General features: G+C 43.2%; 1 protein-coding gene across 1 annotated transcript in view; it reads right to left on the minus strand.

Annotated features, from left to right (window-relative positions):
* The window catches only part of ABHD12 (abhydrolase domain containing 12, lysophospholipase), a 35,189-nt gene that overhangs the window by 3,144 nt on the left and 11,160 nt on the right, over nucleotides 1-20,885 (minus strand). Inside the window, exons 2-12 of the mRNA XM_059469249.1 lie at nucleotides 14,448-14,572; nucleotides 12,698-12,803; nucleotides 10,457-10,576; nucleotides 7,588-7,618; nucleotides 5,088-5,133; nucleotides 3,792-3,921; nucleotides 2,058-2,095; nucleotides 1,795-1,874; nucleotides 1,186-1,268; nucleotides 402-480; nucleotides 12-139 (exon numbers count right to left, since the gene is read on the minus strand). Of these exons, the coding sequence (XP_059325232.1) occupies nucleotides 12-139; nucleotides 402-480; nucleotides 1,186-1,268; nucleotides 1,795-1,874; nucleotides 2,058-2,095; nucleotides 3,792-3,921; nucleotides 5,088-5,133; nucleotides 7,588-7,618; nucleotides 10,457-10,576; nucleotides 12,698-12,803; nucleotides 14,448-14,572 (966 nt within the window). The remainder of the gene's footprint in view (nucleotides 1-11; nucleotides 140-401; nucleotides 481-1,185; nucleotides 1,269-1,794; nucleotides 1,875-2,057; nucleotides 2,096-3,791; nucleotides 3,922-5,087; nucleotides 5,134-7,587; nucleotides 7,619-10,456; nucleotides 10,577-12,697; nucleotides 12,804-14,447; nucleotides 14,573-20,885) is intronic.

Consider the following 20,885-nt stretch of genomic DNA (forward strand, 5'->3'; position numbering starts at 1 on the left):
AGCGCGGTTACCGCAGTATCCGAGGTAGCTCTGGACTCCTGTAGATGTACTTGTGCCGGTAGCCCAGGTCTGTGTGGAAGGGCACAAACTGCACCTTGTAGTCCCGGAAGCTCCGCGACGTCGCCGCGATGTTGTAAAGCTGCACCCAAGGGGAGGCAGGTGAGGGATTGGTGTCACCCCAACCCAGCTCCCCCTGCCAAACCCACCGCCCCCTCAGGCACGGCTTTGGTAGCTTTGGTAGCTTCAGCCTCATTGCCCCACTGATTTGCCACACTGCAGGACCTGCAGTCCCTCTGGGCTATGTGTTTTACCCCTTTCCATTACTGACTTCTTGCCTGGCTGAGATGTTCTATCCACACCAGCTCCTCCCACCAGATCAGTTTGCAGAGCCACGTGTGTACCTTTTTTCCCAGATGAAATGGTACCACTGGATCATCCTCAGCATGAAGGATAAGCAGGGAGCAGGAAATGTATTTCACACTGTAAAACGAAAAACAATGTCACAAAGGCTCAGAGCAATCCCATCATTTCTCCAACACCAACACATGTACATTTTAAAGAAAACTGTAATGACAAGCATGTCCTGTGGGTTATTAACTACAATTTAAAACCTTATCTAGGCACCATTGATTTGGTCTGTAGAAAATTTACTAGTGGAAGACATGCTTATAAAATTTTCTTGCTGCTTAGACCAGAGAAATGTGGCTCACTCCACTGTAAATCATCACCTCCTCTCCCCCCAGGTCTGGTTTGGTTTCAATACTGGAAGTTCACAAATGCTCTGGTCCTTCAATGAAAGACTCAGTGAAATGAGTCAATGTGATTACAGGCAAGGTGGCTCAGGCAAATACACAGCAAAGAAATCTTCCCAAACCTTCCTGCCATGTTGCAATGCTACTGTTTAACGTGGAAGGTACACTTGAAAAGCATAAATGGCATGAACCGAATCAGGATATCCCTGAGGAGTCTTTGTTCTCTCTGTTGCATCTGTCCTTACTATGAACAATTTAAAAAAACAGAGCTCCACTGTGCTGCTCTCAGGGCTGTGAGAGTAATTGAAATCACTCCAGTAAGAGCAATGCAGCAACGAAAAAAAGCCAGAGTGCAGTCTCATGTCTGTCCTCATTGATGCTTGCCATGGCTTACTGCAGCCACAGCTGAAACCCCAGCAAAGAGGAAACTCACTTCTCATCGTTTGCAAATTTAATTCCACTTGTTGTGATGGGGTCAAGGAAGAACCAGTCAAATCCAGGGAAGTATCTGTATATCTGAGAGGAAAGATGTGCATTAGTGGCAGGCACCAGCAGTCCATTGATACAAAGAGCACTAACAGGGCAGGCCACTGCCATCCCATGACATCCCCTGGCTGCTGACCATGCTCTTTGCAGTTACACTGCCCCTGTTTCCACCAGCATTATTTTTCCTCCCCTGTTTCAGGCCTATCTTACCAGCCTGCTCAGGAGCAGGCCCTGTGGGTGCTGGCATGGTCAAAGTCCCCAGGTATCATGCAGGACTGTGGGCAGTTCTTCCTAGAAGAGCTTTATTCCAGGGCAGCTCCTCACCAGCTTGGCTGTATGCAAGGCCTGGCCTGGGTGTGTGCTCAGTTCAGAGCCAGCTCATTCCCATGCTGGACACACAGCTCTGGCTCTGCTCATTGTGAGCAGCTGTCTCCAGTGCAGCTCTTTACCCCCAATGTTTACAGACACCACAGTTAGCTCAGCTCCAGCACTTCTGAAGGTTCATTTCCATGCTCACAATTCCATGCCAGCAGTGAGAGTGTCACTGTGTACTTGCCACAGAAAAGGGATGGCTCCGCGCCTCCTCCCGTATGTTGGTGAATGGAGATTCCAGGATCAGGGCATCCGGGGGCGTTTCTGAAAAGCCAAAGGCAATGTGCTGAAATGCAGGGCTGCAGCCAGCCAGCAAGGTCAGGCTCTGCCTCATGGGAGCAGCTGCCACCACGGTGCACCAAGGACAGCTCTGTCAGCTCCCCAAATGTCTGTGGGAATCTGGGACAGCAGCAGGCTGCTGGAAATGCATCCACGGGTCACACTCACCTCTCTCGCAGAGGCGCCGCACCAGGTTTGTTGCAACTCTGGAAAGAAGAAGGAACATTGAGTTGGCACATGCCCTCTACAAAGAAAAGCAAGGCACAATTCTTCCCAAGAATATTCTTATCTCTTTTGCTGTGTCTGTGTTTGTGCAAAAGGGGAATGCAACATGGAGACTGTTTACCCAAAGTGATGGTGTTTTGTTTCCTTGTGTGTGTGTTGGGACAGTCAGCTGACAGTCACAAGGTTCTCTTGGCAGATTCAGTTTAGATGTAATGCAATATAAGATAGAATAATGTAGTATAATAAAGTCAATAATTAGCCTTCTGATAAGATGGAGTCAGATGCATCACTCTCTCCCCTGGCTGGGGGATCCCTGTAAATTCCCTACAACCCCACAGCCACAAGGTCCATCCCGCACAGCGCTCGAGGTCTGGCAGCTGGCCCACAGTGACCTGTGTCCTCATGCACCCAGCTGCCCCAAGTGACACCAGGGGCCTGTGTTTAATGAACAAGTCCAAGGAAGAAACACACCAGGCAGCCCCTTGGATAGACTCCTTTCAGGTGGCTCCCAGCACATCCAAGCAGGGTGACACAGCCTCCTGCCTCCAGACCACAAGGGCTGAGCAAGCAAGAGGGGAGTGCAGGGGAGTAGGCAGAGGGGGGCTGTGTTCCAGGCAGCTGGAGTGCAGCATCCCAGGGCTACACTGCAAGGAGCTTCCCTAACTGGCACAGAAAGCAGCAAGGTCTCCCCTGTGCATCACCCTAATGGGATAGGGATATTTCCAAAGCTGCCAAGTTCTCCAAGCACAGAGCATTTCACAAACCCTGAACTCCAGACTGGCTGTGGTCACTAGAGAACTCAGCTGGGGACCAGTCTCAGGACACTCTGACTGCAGTGCTGGGAAACATCACAAACGTGCTCTGACCCAGAAAGGGATTCTGAGCAGTGCAAAAAATATAGAGGACGAGCCAAGAAAAAGTCTTTGTCTTCTCTCAAACTAAGCAAGGTGTATAGTGTCACAGCAATGAAGAGCCACTTCCCTGAAATACCTCCCTGTCCCAGCATGTGTTTCACAGCCTTGTGGTCTCACAGTTTATCTGTACACAGCTCAACTCAAAGGTAACTCTTGTGTTTGCCCTCTGCTCTTCCACAATCACAAGGGTAAGAACAAGTGGTGCTGAACATGACTTGCCTCCAGACAACCATGGAAAGGGAGGAAGCAGGAAATGAAAGTTAAAAACATGAAGGCAAAGGCACTTGACGCCTTGAACTTCCCTGTGCCAGGCATAATCATGCAAATGTCAGAGGTGGCCAGCAGCATAGTCATGCAAGCATCTGCCCAAGCCCTGATTACACACAGCATGTTCATCAGGACAGGAGGAAATCTTTTGAAAGCACAAGGCACATGCAAGCGTGGCTGGTCTGAGACACTTTCAGAAAACCAGACAAGTCTGATGCTCTGCTCTGAAAGACAATCTACAATCTATAATTCTAAGTGTCTTTCTAGTGTGAGCCCTGTGGACAATGAAGGTTCAAGATCCATTGCTGCAGTCATTCACTGCAGCCCTTCTCACTCTGTACAGCACAAATGGGGAAGCCACCCTCCAGAAATTATGCCACATGCCAAGCCAAGCCAGCCCAGGGATTATTGCAAAACAGCACCTTCATCCAAGGTCAGTGCTTAATGTTCTTTAGAAGCTGCTTCTTTAGAAGTGCCACTAAGATTAGATGCTTACCCTGTGCCCAGGGAGTGTCCCCAAATATAGACGGGGTTGTCTCCGCTGCGGGCTTTTATCCAGTCGAAGACATGAAGGGCATCGTAGGTCATTCCCCTCTCTGAAGGGCTGCCTATGGAGTCACCCCAGCCTGGAACACAAAGAGTCCTGCTGAGAATCGCTCAAACTGCTCAGCAGAATCAGCCAGCTCCTCCCCTGCAGCCCACCTGCAACTGCAAAGGGGCCTGGGACACGGGCACTTGCTGTTCACCTCACTGTGCACCTCTACAAATTGGGGCTGAAAGCCCTGGTTGACTCACAGTCATCCAATCCAGGTGACTGCTGTTTGCCAAGGAGGTTTTGTGGATTTAGTCAACAACAAAACCAAAGATTGCATCTCAAACACTGCCACAACAGCATTCTTGCACGTACCCACCTGCAACAGCTCAGCTCCCAAACCTTCCCTGCTTCTCCATGCATGTAACCAATTTGTAAGTGCAGCCTCTGACAGCACAGGATTGGATGCTTAGGGCCAAAACCCAACCGTGCCTCTCTGAGCTGTTGTAACATCAGTTTGTCTGTGCTGTTCAATCACTGCCCTCCAGCAACTTTCCATCCTCCTGACTGTTCTGGCTCCATCACTATTGCAGCACATCCACACATTGTATGCTCTTAGCAGCCAGCACCCCACATCCCTTCTGATTCCCAGTGAGCAGCCAGAGAAGCAGCTGCCAGCAGGACTGAAAAACAGGGCAAGCTCCTACCAATAAGCTTCTCCCAGGTGTCTTCTTGATAAAAATGCAATGGATTAATTTCTTTCTGGTATCTGCAGTGGCATTACACTGCAGCCATGGCTTAAATACTAAGAAGGTAAAAAAGGAGCAGCAGATGCCTGACTGCTGGTGCAGAGGTGCAAAGCAGTTGTGGCTTCTGCCAAGTATTGCTAGCAAATCATTTAATCTGCCTTATCTCAGCTTTTGGAAGGAAGTGCAAGTTCAGTTCCCTGTGTGACCTTAGGAAAGTCAACCAGATCTTATCCAGAAGGATTACACCCAGGCAAGCCCCCAGCTCCCATGTGTGCACCTGGGGAGTGCCTGAAGTGGATGCTGTGACAGCCTGGCTCACTCTCTGCTCCTCAGCTCCCAAATCAACAAGCTCAGTGCATGAGGACAGACAGGAGCCACAGCCCACCCAGCTGGACATCAGGAAAAAGAAATTGCTGGAAATTCTCTAGAGAGCCATGAGGGGGAAAAAGAGAAGCAATCAGCACAGCTAATGAGCTGGCAGCAAGGGTTGGCAGAAGAATAAACCACATACCTCGATAGTCAAACGTCACCACGTGGTACCCCAGGGAGCTGAGGACCTGCAAGGCAGAGAAACACAGAACCCATTACAGAGTCCTGCACACCAGCCATGCTCCTGCATCAGGCCAAGGTGCAGGCATTCATTTTATAAAATTATTGACATGCTAAATGGCCAATTTACAGCTTTTCAATGTAGCAGGCACAGAGCTTTCCAAGCACTAATCTCAGCCCACTGGTTTTACTCCATTTGTTTCCTGGACCTCATATCAGGCTACCTAAGATGTTGATTATTCCTTTAACAGCTTTGACCTTAAGATCTGCAAATATCCTACTGTTTCCCCTACAAAGACTTTCATGTTTTCCAGTGAAAGAGTACAACTGTTTCAATTACGTTACTCAAATTGGCATAAATATAAGAACAACATACAGGAACCCGTGGCAGAAGGCTTAAATGTATAACTTAAAAATGTGCAGTTGCTCTATTATAAATATTCATGTTATAGCCAATGGTAGTCCTAAAAGTAAGGATTTACTTACTTAAAAGTACGTAAAACCACTCAATGTTAGACCAACTTGCTTGGAAAAAGTGCCTTGGTAAAAACAATACAAGCATTCCAAGCTACCATTGTTTGATAGGAACCTAAAAGCTCTGTGGTAGACAAAAAAATCAACAAAAAGTTACAAAATTATTAAAATGTTTCTCTTGTGGTCTATGTATGATACATGATTTTTTAGAAAGCAACATTAGTATTATGCTATACTCTAAAGAGGAAATATAAAACCAACACCCTTTCTAGTGGTACTGGGAGTATTGTAGTCTACAAATGAAATTACACCTGTCAGCTGAGCATTACTTATAGCACAGTTTTAAGAGATTACATGTATTGGGTAGATTTATAAACAATTAAACATTTCCCAACCACTTTGAGGCACACAGTATCAAGTGGAGCTCACACAGACAAATGACTGGAAAGGGACAGAGCACTTCCATTGTCCCACCAGACAAATCAGCTGTTTCCAATGGAATCACTAAATGACATTTTTATAAATTCACTCACACATTGAATTCCCTGAAGATGAAGTTTCTTCCTGAAAAGTTTTTGTTTTTTTTTTTTTTTTTAAGCTTTACAATGTGATTTTACTGCTAAGATATCATATACAATCTCACCTTTTCCAGGCCATTAAAAATTATTTAATCTGTTGAGAGTTCACCTGTCTTCTATACATGCTTTATGTGTTGGCTGCATTGAAGGCCTATTAAAAGCACCAGCAAAAAGGACAGCATCCCAAAGCTGGTTCATTCTGCTGGAATAAACACAAACCTGGAGTTTCTGGAGTGGTTCTGCTAAGCCCACGTGTGTGTTCACTGACTGAAAAAGGCAAACCAAGCAGCTTGTCTGGATGTTCTCAGAAGCAAAGAATAGCAGACCCAGGAACAGAAACCTTGGGGTTTGGGAAACTGTGTTCTCTGTCTATGTACACAGAAACACACCAAGTCTGTGTATTCTGAAGTACTCCTACTCTTGTCCATCAAAATCAAAACCAACTCCTCTGCCTGTCTTGGCCAGCACAAAATGCATCACAGCACAGGCTGGTTCCAAGAAAAATGACAAAATAAATCATACATGACAGTCTCCTCAACCAATTTTCTGAAAATTAGCTAATCTTTTTTTTATTCTTAAAGGAAATGAAGTATCACCTGCCTTCTTGGGGTTGCTAAACACTATTTTCTAAGCCATCTGAATTTAAAAGATTTTGCAGCAGGGGATCTTGCATTGAATTGCAATATAGCTTCATGAGTGCCAACATTGACACAAATAAAGAGAAGAACAGACTCAGACCTCTCTGAAATGAACCAACAAAAACAATTATGTCTCTCTTAGAAACATGTGATTTGAGACCAAGAAACTGTGTGGGGGAATTTCAGCCAAAAGAGAGTTTAATAAAGTAAATTACCCCAAAAATCATTAGACAAAACACTCAAAGCAGCTGTGTTCTCATATAACTCACACCATAGTGCTACACCTGGGGAATTCATTGGGTTTTCTACAAAACCTTCTGCACTTGAAATGGCACCACTGATACAAATGCACTGTGCCTTGAGGAAAGGGGAAATCCAGGCTGAATGCTCTTAAATGGTACCTTAAATTAGTACACTAATCAATCAAATTGGGGCTGTAATTAAATAAAACTCTTGATTTTTCCCAGAAACTGTCTTGGTTAGCCTAGCTGGAGCTGGCAGTTAACAACAGCAAATAAAAAACCTTTCAAAGATCTTTGAAGATGGGAGGAGTGTGCTTGCTCACAACTTACAGAGCCTTTTCCCTTACAGGCTTCCCTTGGAGGGACACTGAGAGCCCCAAGGGCTGTGCCTGTGGGCTGTTTGAGCACTCTCCTCAGCTCTGTGCACACCTGAGGTGTTAATGCAGCTGTCACCCACTCTCCAGCTCTTTGGAAAGCTGTTTTTTAATGTAGCTCTTTGGACAACCTCCTTTTACAAGGCAGCCTCTTACCTTGTAAAGCTCCACCCGGTGATCCCCTCCTCTATCGATGAAGAAAAAAGGAGAGAAAAAAGAAACATTAAACAACCAAACAAAAAGAAACAAACACATTAAAAAAACCCCAAACCAACCACATTTGAGTGTTTAAGTTTCCAGAAACATATTTCCCAATTGCCTCAGGCAATCTAACAAAAACATGCCCAACATAAGAAACACCATAAATGCTTTGTCACAGGCTTCAAGGAGACAGCCAGGCTCTGTTGAGCTATGCAGGACACAATTCTGAAGTCAACTTCTCCATGTAAATCTTGCCTCACAGCAGGTAAAAATGAACTTTTCAACCCACCCTGCTGTCTGCCTTTTCCAAAGCCTGTAATACATCCAGAACAGCCTGTCCCTTTTTGCTCTGCCTACCCTGATCTCTTGCCACAAGTGCTGCCCCAGCCAGTAGCCCTGATTCTCATAAAGTTTGATGCTGCCACCAGAAATAATGACATTAAGCCAAGCAGGTGGATTTTACATTTCCTCACCTGGCTCCAAGCAGAGGGAAAGAAAGGACATGTGCAAAAAAGTGAGCAGAGAAAAGCAGAACTGAAAACTGTAAAGTCCAGGGGAAGAATCTGCTTTTATTTATAAATATAAACTGAAACCTAGACAACAGAAAGGAATATGAGTGTGCCATTACACACCTTAAAATACATGCACAACATGACATGGCTAATCCACACTCAAACTTCAGTCTAGTATTGGTATTATAGTAAATGTACACTTGCATTTATGAAAACTCTAGAAATTTCATACTGTGACTGGCTTGGTCAGTGTAGACTCTAAACCAAAATTTAGAACACATGCACTTGCCTACCTACCAAAGCTGTCAGCTCCAACCATGCTAGAAAACACCTAATCCAGTCAAAAACACTGTGGGCAAAATGCAAGGGGTTGCTTGTAAGTAATTTTGAATCATACAAGCCTGAAGATGATGATCCACTTGCTTGAAAAGTCACTTTCCACATGCACACCTTTGTGCTTTTCCATGCTTTCCTTGAAGTGTAACAGAGGAATTTTCTTAAAGGGATTGAGTACACAACATTTCTGCCTCAGCCCCAGATTACTCAAGCCAAACCAGGAGGCCAAGGCAGTGCGTTTCACTCATGGTTAATGCAGCCTGCAGCAGGAAAGCAACCCTGGGACAAGCAACTGAATGTGCAGCACAAAAACAAACATACAGCAGCACACATTAAATCTGAAATGGCAAAGCCAAGAACACCTCCAGAGCACAGAGTGAAATGGGAAATATGTAACTGAGCCCTAGCTCAGTCCTTTATCCCAGCAGCACTTGGGGGAGTTGAGAAGGAAATTTAATCAATACACAAAAAGATACTGGCCCCAAACAGCCACCATTAAGCTGCAGGAAGTTTCCCTTAAGCTTCCCTTAGTATCATTTGCTACACCCAATCAAGGCAAAAAATAAAAAATGAAGAAATGTCTGAAAAACAATGCAACAATTTGATTAAACCTTGCAATGCATCAGCACAAGAAGGCAAGGGCAGTTTGCAAAATAACCCCATCTGTTAATGCATTTCCTGGGTTGCAGCACACACCTTCCACACTGTGCCCTTGTGCCAAGAAAAGCACAGTGCTGAGACAAGAATTGGTGTGAAAAATGTTCTTGTGATGTAGAGGTTAGCAAACCTTCACTAGCAGCACAGCTAAAAGTGTTTCCTTACATCATGGAGCTTGTTTTCTTGCAATGTTGCTGCTCTTGCAAAGTATCTATGGGCAGACATCATCTTCAAAAGAAGATGCAACCAAGAAAAAACATCCCACTCAAAATCCAGCAGGGGATTGATACTCTTTTGTAAAATGCATAGCTTTAGGAGAAGAGACCATGTTCAAAGAAACAAACAAAAGCACTGTAACATGTGGAGAGGTGGCAGGAAGAACATGATCCTGAGAAATATCTTCACACTGCATTAATGGTTTTTAGCATCCAGCAACAAAGTACAGAGAACTGATCTACTACTTTAGCCAATAAACAGTCAACTATAAAATTACAAGTTTTAGAAGTGCTCCTGGTCCAGACAAATGTCCTGGACAGATGCAATAATGAAACAAGATCAGCATATAACCTTCCTCTTTCCTTCTGATTTTCCTTCCTCAGAATGTGTTAATTACTACAATAAACTCACAAAAGGAACTGGAAGGTTTATTTAATGCCTGTGAGTCACATATGCAGAAGCACTAATACCATCCTCTGTCTCAATTCAGAAAATTTCTGTATTATACAGAAAAGAAGACTTTCCAAGACCTGATTCAGGAAGGGTCTCAGCCTCCTGGCTTCTAGCAGAGGATACAAGGTAAACTATAATATCAGATATCTCTGATAACTGCAATAAATCCATTCCCACATTCAATACTGGAGAGGGATCATTCCATAAAACGTATGTGCCTTCTTTTAAAAGGAGAAGCACCAAATTAATTTTAGATTTTATTTTGGTTTTAATCATAGAATAGTTTGGGCTGGAGGAGACCTTCAAAGGCCATCCAGTCCAATCCCCTGCAACAAGCAGGGACATCTTCAACTAGATCAGTTTGCTCAGATCTCCATCCAGCCTGACCTTGAATGTTTCCAGGGGTGGTGCCTCTGCCACCTCTCTGGACAAGCTGTTCCAGTGTTTGACCACCACCCTCATTGTGAACAATTTAACAATTTCTTCCCTGTATGTGATGTAAATCAACCCTCTTTTAATTTAAAATTATTATCCCTTGTCCTGTCACTACAGCCCCTAAGGAGTTTTTCTTGTCTTTCTGAAGGTGCTGAAGCTGTGACGAGCCAGGAAAACACATCCTGAACCAAAGCCAGCAGTGTTTTGTGCCTCACCTTGTCCCTGCATTGCCGTGCAGGTAAAGGATCACAGGGTGGGTGGAGCCCAAAGCCTCTTCAAACCAGGGCTGGTCCTTCCCTCGGGCATTCTTCCACAAGGCTGCAGGGACTGTGTGCCTGTGGACAGAAGGAAAATCTGCACTGTCCTGCTGCTCCTCACAACCCCCGTGTCTGCCACTAGAACTCTGAGATTTTCTGTTCAACTCCTTCACTCAGGACTACACACCTCACACACACTGTTCATAAAACTGTCCTGATTAGCTGAAAAATTAGCTTTTCAAATTGAAAAAGGCAGTGGCTACACTTATTTCTACATTTTCACCTCCACCATCACTGCCTTCAAAATGCAGAGCTGTCTGTGCAAGGCATCAAACTTCAAAGGCACAATTACTGAACTTTCTGCTGCTCTGGCAAAATAATCACAGTTCCTCAGCTTTTATGGCACTTAATCACTTCAATTAACATAACTTATATACCATAAACAAGATTCGCTGCTAGGTCAGCAGATGTACAGAGTAATCAAAGCCAGTTGGGCTTGGAAAGAATGTTCAGTGATTAAGAAGCATATCTGCCTTTACAGGCAATCTGAGGAAAAGGAGGAGCCCAGGCTCTGAGGAGAAGATAAAATGTTTTCAGGCACAAGGTTCTTGAAGGTGTAACATTTTAGCTGCAAAAGTTACAATCTACAAGAGGCAGGAATTTAACTCACAGCAGTTCTTCTGCAGATAATGTACCTATGTGGCCTGTGAGAAAGAATTCAACACTGGAGGAACAGAAAGAGGAATGACAGACTGAATAGAAGGTAGGTAATTAAACTTGATAATTAAAATACAAACACAAAGCAAGGACGTGCCCACAACCATGTGAGTTGTTGAGAAGGGGGCTGGCTTAGAGCCATCAGAAGTGACTTAAACACTCTCATGCCTTTTTACCTGAAAGGCAGACAAGCTTGCACCTACCACAGCAATCCTCCCCAGATGTAAAGCTCAGAGCACACAGAGGAAAACAATGTAAAAAGTCAATTTGCTTGCATGCAGCCAGCAGACACCAAGGTCTTGAAGAGGTAAAAAGCCTCAGTAACTGTGAGACTCAAAAATTCAACTGTTCTGCCCCAAGACTTTTGCAAACTTAGAAACAAAGCAGGCTGAGGACTTTGTTTCACAAATGTACCAAACACGAGACCTTGCACTGGCTTTTAAAAGCAAGGTTCCAAACTTTTGTGAAAATCTTCCATAAATATCCAGATAAATGACAGCCTCTGAATTGCCACCACAAGCTGGAAGTTCTGTTTTAGCAAAGATAGAATTTTAATTGTCCAAGTGAAGAATCAAAGCACTACTTATCAGCCTATCCTGGAAAGACTGAAGTTTTCAAGTTTCTAAACATACCTTTCACTAAAATTTACTTAAAGGAAAGAAAATGTCCTAATGACAATAATAAGAATATCTCTATCCCATTTAAAGGTTATGTACCTTTATCTCTATCCCATTTAAAGGTTATGTACCTATGCTGAAGAGAAAATCTCTACTGCATTAAAGGACTCATTTAAGTTGCACACACAGCTGAAAACTCCAAATCCTGCCCTTCACAGACTGAACATCACTGTCTGTATCAAGGGAACAACCCCTCCCTCCATACCTGACACAATCCAGGGTAACAAGGTGCTAAAATGAATTGTCCTTACCTGGGCCCAGAAAATCATCACTGAGAGAAAGAAATGACAAATGAGCTCTGACACTGTCACTTGTTTTGTGAAGAGTGTAAACTGTGTGTTCCGTTCTCACCCACTCTCCAAATCTTACATATGTTTTATGAGCAGAATTTTCTTCCTCCTACTCTGAACACTTTGATCTGTTTTCCTATCTTCCCCCACATGTATTTTGCAAAACAAAACACAGAATCAGAGTTGAATGACAAAACATCTAACTCCATGGGTCTGGTCTGATCTGGAGGCAGGATCTTTGTGGTGATGCAGACCTGTAAACTTTAGAATTCCAAATTTTGATGTTTCTCTGAATGCCCAGGTTGTCTGACTGTGTTTTGTGCATTGCTGATCCCAGGTCAGATGAGCCCCAGAGATTTGCATACTTTTCAACATGGACTCGGTCACTTGGCAGAGGAAAATACAAACATCCACAAATGAGAGCATGCACAGCAAAAAGACTGAATAGGCAGCATCTAGAACAAAGAGAAGGATAAAGATGCATAGCACATACTGCACAGAACTGCATTCCTTACCAGACTCCAATGGTTACATCCTCCTCTGGCTGCAAATAATAATTACAGGTGTGGTTTAAACCTTGATCCTGTGGCCTTTTCAAGTCAATGAAATATGGGACCCTCACTGAAATGAAGAGAGAAAGAAAGAAAAAGAAAAAAAGAAGCATTTTAATTTTATTTTCTCACAAAACTGCTTAACCAAAGCACTGGAGGGTTGTACTAGCTGGGAAGACCTTTTTGTGTAAAAGGAATAATTTGTTACAGCTGTGATTTAAAAATGAACAGCAAAGAGAGCAACATAAGAAGACACAGGCAACCACCAAAAACACAGGGAACAGGCTAAAATTAAGAGAAGGCGGGGAAGACAAAGCTTCCTTTGACAAGCATTTAACCATCTCTGTCCAGTCTGCTTTATAGATCTCTGCTGCTGATTTGGATTCAGTCTTTTCCCATAAAATGGAGCTCCACTACAGCAGAACCAGGAACTCTGTCTCCCTGAGATTTAGTGGTACAGCAATTAACACACCAAAGCTTTTGTTCTACTGACACAAAAGCAATACTGCTAATGGTGACAGCCAAATCTCACTTCACTTACCCTCTCAAAAACTGTTAAACATCCCACAGACATAAAAACCAATGCAGACAAGAGCCAATGTTAACCTGACAAATGTGGGCCCTCAGACTGCAAATCTTTATCTGTGCAAGTGTCTGCTCTCATGCAAAAGCAGATGGGAGAGTCCCAGACAAGCCATGCAGGGCACCACCACCTGCTGCATCCCATGAGGGCTGTGGATCCTCCAAGAAGACAGCAGCTTGTGCAGTCAAGGTCTGGACAGGCACCCAAGTCACTCCCACCAGTGCTCTGGGAACGTCATGCAACTTCTCTGTGCCTTTGTGGTGGTCTAACATCAGCCAGAAATTCAGATCCTTTGTGTCCCCAACTCCAGAACCCCAGGGGTTGTCCTCGAGTCTCTCCAGGTGCCTTTTGCTGGAGACTCCAAAAAGGACCATTTTCTCCCACTCTCCATGCTACTCATGACTATCCACCTCCAGGGCAGGTTTCTGGACAATTTCCCTAGAAATCTCTGTCCTGACTCTAAACACATTGTAGACCATACTGGGGAAATCTGGCAAGCACAGCAACAAGAACATGCTACAGGACAATTATTTTGGTCACTTGTCAATAAGCAGAAGCAGGAACTTCAGTGAGACCTAACAAAGCTCTGTAAAAGCAAAATCACTGGAGTCTGCACTATTCAGGTTATGTGGCTGTCAGTTCTGACAATCAAAGCATAAGAGCTGCCCTGCACATGTGCACACTTCACAGCAACCACGGCCCAAGGTGTGAGAACATGCAAAGCATGCAGTCAAAATAAGACAAGTTATGTAAAATACAATGTATCCATAGTTGGTCCTTCTAGCTTTGACAGAGAGGAAGATATTTTTCAAAATTTCATTATAAAATACAAGTAAGGTTAAGTGCAAATTTAGATTGCTGGGTTTAATTTCAATTCCTTGCTGTCTACTCATGCAACTGTGAGGAACCCCTCAGAGAAACACAGCTGACATCTTTTGGCTGAAAACTGGCTTTGGTTTGGTCACTCTATTTATATAAAGACATGCTACACCAACCACACAGAATGCTTTCCAAACCACAGTCTGGGGAGGTTTACAACCTGTGAAAGTTCATGTCCTTCACAAGCTGCTCAGATGCAGGGTGAAAGTGAAGGCAAACTCCCCTTGTCCCCTCAGCCACTGAGTCACTTACCAAAGTTTAGGAAGACCAGCTTTGCCTGAATAGCAGGGCAAAGTTTCACTAGAAATGGGATGGCTATGTACACTCCCAGCAGCCAGAGTATCACCTTCCTCAATCGAAACCATAATCCGTATCGCCTGGATAAAAGAAAAATAAAATATAGAAAGACAGAGCTGAATACAGCAAAATTTTTATGGAGCAATTTTCGCAATGATCTGTGCTTGGTGGTTTTGAAAATCTGGTCATTTACACTTTAAACAAAAGCTAATTTCAAACAGTTTGTGTAGCCTCAGTCGTTTGAGAGAAGCAGAAGTAACCAAAATACCAGCTGATGACATGCAGCTTAGAAAAAGGGAATAGAAACTCCCTACTGATTACATTTTAAAAGACTCTGTAACAAGAGCTTTTCTTCCTGCTAACTTAACAGATTTCAGAATCTCTAGAATGCATATCACATGTTCATCTCCAAAAAGCAGCCCAATCATACTTACATTTACATCACTATCAGATTTTGTTCAGTTCGATTTTCACATATTTTGAGGAAATAATGTGTAATGAGACTGATAAAGTTACACATTATCTCATGTGGACTGAGCAGACATTCTGCTTTGTCCAGCTAAAAGGATTACCTCTCAATGCCCTAAAAAGCAAACCCTTCTAAGTTATAAAATATAATACATTTCATAAACTGCAGCATTATTCTCTAAGAATTGCCCCACTCAATTTTCTCTAGAGTATTCTTATTAGGAAGAATAAGCTACAAAAAAAAAAAAAAAAAAAAAAAAAAAAAAAGAGAGAAAAATCCTAACCAACAACAAAAAAAAAAACCAAAAAAAAAATCAAGTAACACACAGCAGCTAGTCAAGTGACATATCTCAAAATTCCCTTTATTGTATCAGAATAACTACCAAATGCACATTCATATGTGTGTTTATATATGCACATATGTTTACATAAAGGCTTATGTGTAATGATTTAGTTGACCAACATTTCATGTGCACTGAGGTTTCTCAACCAGCCCTGCAATCAAGAACTAAAATCCATGGGAAGCCTTCAGGCAACACAATTTCTGTTCCTTTTCAGCAGACAGTCTTTTGCAAGAATCATGTTCCATGCCAGTGAGCAAACAGTTCTCAGTGTTGGGAACTGCAGGCTACTGAAATCAGAGAACAATCTTTCCAAAAGCCATGAAATTATTCATCTCCCATTTGGCAATTCTTGGAGCTGACAAGCTAAACTTGCTCTAGACTTGAGCCAAGAGGGTTTAGCCACTGTCAAATAGAGAACCTAAAGACCTGGTTTTTACACATTTGTACAAGAAAAATGAGTGTAGAGATAGAACTGGGTTGGAAATAGTTTAATCATGTACCAAAATTTTCCAAATCTCGATAGCCTTTGTGGTCCAAAAGCCAAGACTTTCAGGAACACTTTTTCAGCACAGCAAAAATGGAGATGTTCCAATCTCCCCCTAAGTTTTTGGCATGACTGCTAAGGTGCTCACAGGGAAGAAGATATCCTGTTATTCATCCAAAATCTGCCTTCACCACCCTACCACATGCCTACAAGTGCCTGTGTGCCTCCTCTCACCCTGGAACCACATTCTGGACTTCAGAAACACGTGCTACCAAAATTAAAGCCCTTTTCCTCACAAGCTAAAACAATTGTTATTTTTCCAAAGGGGGAAAAATATATTACTAAGTCACTGTCACCCAGCTGTGGCTGCAACAAGCCCACGTTGAAAAGTTCAACAGATTTTTATACTTCCCACAGCAAATTTGACAATGAAGAGGTAAAGAACTCCATCAAGGCTTCCAGTGACATTTCCACACCTCAAGCCCAGTTTCCTAAAGTAAGAAAAGCAAAACCAGCAAAGGACTAGCAGAGAAAATGATACAAAATGGGATTTAGAAGAACAGAAGTGAGTACCCAAGCCTCAGACCAACCCACCTATGCCCACAACTTTGGGAAAAAAACCCACACAACATTTTGTTTGGGCTAATCACTGAGCTGACCAATGCTCCCTACTCTCAGATTAAACCCAGCTTTCCACTACATCAGCACTTACCACCTATTTTCATAGCTGGAATGGATTTGTGGAAGACAAAGGGAGATCACTAAAGGATAACTGACACTTAACTGCTGAGCAACTGAAATGTAACTCAGCTCTCTTCATTGAGAAAAGTGTGAGATTTTGTTAAAACACTTTGTCTAGTTATTTTTTCACTTAGATCTACTCCCATTTATCTCTCCTTATTGGCAAAAAGGGGAGTGGTTAAAGTTAAAAGGGGAGGAAACTCATTTTGGAGTGTCCATCAAATGCCTTAAACCAAGGCACTGTGTCCTCACCAGCTTCCCAGAGTACAGGTGAGCAGCCAGGCAGGATGGGGCTTCCCAGCAAGTTTTCCTGCCTGGGGTTCAGATCCTGCAGCAGCCAAAAGAGCTGTGCCAGGGGAATTTTGCATATGCCAGGATTTCATTCCTACAGAATAAAACCCCCACTCGCTTAGGAAGACAACAGAGCCAGGTCTTAACTCCTGCAGGCACAACCAGAGCACATCAAAACAGGGGCAAAGCACTTCCCAGAGCCCAGGCACAAGCTGGAACCAGGAACAGAAAACACTCAGGAGAACATTTGTCCAGGTAACACTGTCAGAGCTCAGGAATTATTCCAGTTTCTCCTTTTTTGGAGCCTGAACTGAGGCATCCCTTTCTTTGCTCCCATGGCCCATGTCAGATGCTAATCAGCAATGTGACATTTACACCTCATCTCCAGGGAGATGTCTACTTACAATGTAACCAGGGCAAAGCTTCCATCCACCAGACAGCTTTTCTCCTGATAAATCCAAGAATATATGCTGAAGTACAGACATTATAAAATTATCAGGTAAATCTTCAGTGAGTTATTTAGCTAAATTAAACTCCTATTGCTTGGTAGAAAAGCTATTTCAGGAAATATTTGTCCTGCAAAAGGAAATTTTGGTGTGCTCAGGCAAAAGCAACATACTTGTCACCACCTTTTCACCAGAAAACTCAGCAGGTCTTAGTTGGAAAATACAAGTGATGTAGAAAATAAAAAGCTGCAAACTGAAGATATTTAAGAATATCAGAAATTTATTTCCTGGAACAATAAAAATGTGTAAAAGAACCTCAAAACAACAAAACATCTCACAGAACACCCAACAATAAAACAAAATCCCCATCATCACATTTTGCCCCCTGCATTTACCAAAGTTTTTTTCCCAACATCTGGGTTCTGTCCAAACACAGAGAAAACATGAAGTGGTTTTTGCTTCATGCATTTTCCTGAAGTGAACATGGAAAAGCACATTCCCTCTCCAGACATACCTCAGTCTGACAGAAGGAAATCTTCCCTGGAAGTGAGACATCAGAATCAGAAGGTTTTCCTCATAGCTTCCACCTGGATGAAGGTCCCACATTCACCCAGAACAAGCACATTCTGTATTTGGGCTGGCAAGGAGAAGCTGGGGGTCCTCTCATGACAGCTGCCCCTGAGTGCAGCCCCCTCCTCTCCAGCAAACCTGGGAGGTTTCATGAACAATGTCCAATCACCAGAATCCTGTGCCATGCTCTGGCATCCAGATTCAGATGGAAATAATTTCTGCTGCAGATCATCTCAATCATTTCTACACTGGGAGTGCTTCCATTAGCATCTCCTGATCAGATGTGCTAGCAGGGTGAAAGGGCAGGCCAAGGGTGAAACAAGAGACTAAAACTGATCCTGTAGCAGAGCAAGGACAACATTTATCAGAAACACACACAGGCTGTGCTTGCAGTCCCTAAAGGATCTACAGATAAATGCACCCACAGCCCACCGTGCCCTTTGTGATCTGCCTGGGACAGGAGTGAAACAAAACTGCTGCAGACACCAGAGCACGAGGCTCTGCTTGTTCAGTAGTGACAGGGAATGCTGTCACTCTGGAGTCCCTCATGTCCCCAGCTCTCCAAACTGCAAACAGCAGAGCTCTCCCAGCAGGAACCCAGAGCACAGGATGTGGAAAGCAAAGACCTTGAGCACACAAGTAACAGAAGTGACTTTATGGGCGGTAGAGGAAAAAACCAAAATACATGGCATAACAAGAACTGTCGCAGACAACTTTTATGAAAAATCCTTTCTTTAAAATGTTTCCTCCTGAGAAGCTAAGAAGCCTCAGGAACAAAATGTAAACAATAGTTATCTGCTGCTGTGGAATGCAACAGGTGCATCTGTGATTGGTCTCGTAGAGTTGTTTATAATTAATGGCCAATCACAGCCCAGCTGGCTTGGACTCTCTGTCCGAGACAGAAACTTTTGTTAGCATTCTTTGCTACTCTATTCTTAGCTGGCCTTCTGATGAAACCTTTTCTTCTATTCTTTTAGTGTAGTTTTAATGTAATATATATCATAAAATAATAAATCAGCCTTCTGAAACATGGAGTCAGATTCTGCTGTCATCACTGTAGCATCTAAAATGTTCATCACTTGATTTAAAATAAGCATTTTAAATCAGAGACTGTTTTAGTCATGTTACAGATACATGGAGAGCAAAGAGGCTACAGAAGATCCCAAGAAGTCACCCTGTCCCTTCTCCTCCTCCTAGCAAAGACAGACTACCTTACACAGCTGTCCCCTTAATTCCTCCCACAAACACTTGGCAAACTGTGACAGCCCACGCTTCACAACCTCCCTCTGGTGACCCAGAGCCGAGCTGAATGGGCTAAAATTTGCCAGGTTCAGGCAACAAATCAGACTGGCTGCATTCTCACTGAGCAGTGATTTCTCACAGAAAATAAGAAGGCTCCCAGAAGACAAACAAAGCTGAATGATTTGCCCACTAGGCAGAAACAGAAAAAGCTACCCAAACATCCCAATCTGGCTAAAGCTGCTAAATGCTCCTATTTACATCAATGGAAAAGAGGGAGAGAGGGGGGAATAAAACACTAAGCAAGCCTTCTTAAATATTTGCTTTAAAAACTAGGATGATGCAAAGTATTCAAAGCCCCCATCAGCAGAGACCCAACCCTGGAAAAGCTACAGCACTCCATAGTCTGACTGTACCCAGAAGCAAAGATTTGGGATGTTCTGCTATTCCTCTTTAAATTAAAAGACAAATTAAAGGAATAATTGGCTTAATAAGGTGGGGGAAAGGCAACAAATGTAAAGCCTATGGGTTTTCATTAAAAAATAACCAAAAAGACAAAAGAAAAGCAAGCTGAGCTTTTTGATAATCTCTTTAAACATGCAAGCTCTACCTTCAAGTTTCTCACAATATTGTGACAACTTATTTTGTCAACAGACACACCACCATCAGTGATGGAAAGTAAAGGTGTCCTAACAGAGGAAAAACTTCAAAACCAAGAAATGACAAGATGTCAATACACCCATAAAACTTTGAATTTCCTGTCAAATGATAACAAACAATTCTAACAATAAAAAACACTGCTGGCTACTGAAGTCTATTCTTCTTTGCTACTATTATAGAAAAGACTGTAAATCAAAGAACTACAATCAATCAAAGAAAAGACTATCAATCAAAGACTACAATTAAAAGACTACTGATGCTGCTTTCAGTTAGGCCCTCTGGAACTTCTATCATCTTTAAAAATCCCCCCACATCACCTGCAGTCAGAGAAATCACCTCAGTTCACTTGACAAGCTCTCCATGAGTAAACTATGCAGTTTACCCCACCTTCCATTCACTCCCACACCTATGCAGCCTGAAGCTGGCACTGGTTAGTGGGGCCACAAAGAGAAGTTCATTGTAGAAAAGACCAAACCCTGTATCTGCATTGTAACAGATAAATGCAAACACACATAAAATTAGCCTTTTAAATAGGTAAATTTGTGGAGATGGATGTGGTAGAAATACCTAAGAAGGTTCCAAAGAAGGAGCCCTCAGGACCAGCTTACAGAGATTGTACAACTGCTGCCTCAGACACATTCCTTTCCCTCCTTTATTGCAAACTATCTATTCCCACAAAGCCTACGAACCATCTCCTTTTGGCTGGGCTAACATCTTCACTGTTGTTCCGCCCACCTGAATGCAGGTGAGGTTGGAAACTTTAAGCTCCCAAATTCCCCCACTTCACTACCTCATTCCCCTCTTACAACCCAGATTATCACAGACTGCTTTTCTGTGCCTCATTCTGATTAATATCAAGTGGTTAAGCATTAACTTAAAACACTAAACAGCAAGAAGGAAGCCATCTAGCCAGTCATGAATTTAGCTCTGTTCCTCCAAGAGATATAAGTGCAAAGTAAAGGAAAGCATTTCAATTAATTTTTTTCAGGAGGGGACACCATGCTCCAGCTATTGAGACCCTCACAACCACATTTCAGCTTGGAGAAGAAAAGATCAGGGTAGGACCTGAAAGACTCAAAATTCTGATGCATCAAGTGGGGGGAAATGTGGCATCAGCACTCAGGGTGAGAGGAAAGCTCTGCTGAGCAGG

This window comes from Ammospiza nelsoni, chromosome 3 (genome assembly GCF_027579445.1).
Source record: "Ammospiza nelsoni isolate bAmmNel1 chromosome 3, bAmmNel1.pri, whole genome shotgun sequence".
Taxonomy (NCBI): domain Eukaryota; kingdom Metazoa; phylum Chordata; class Aves; order Passeriformes; family Passerellidae; genus Ammospiza; species Ammospiza nelsoni.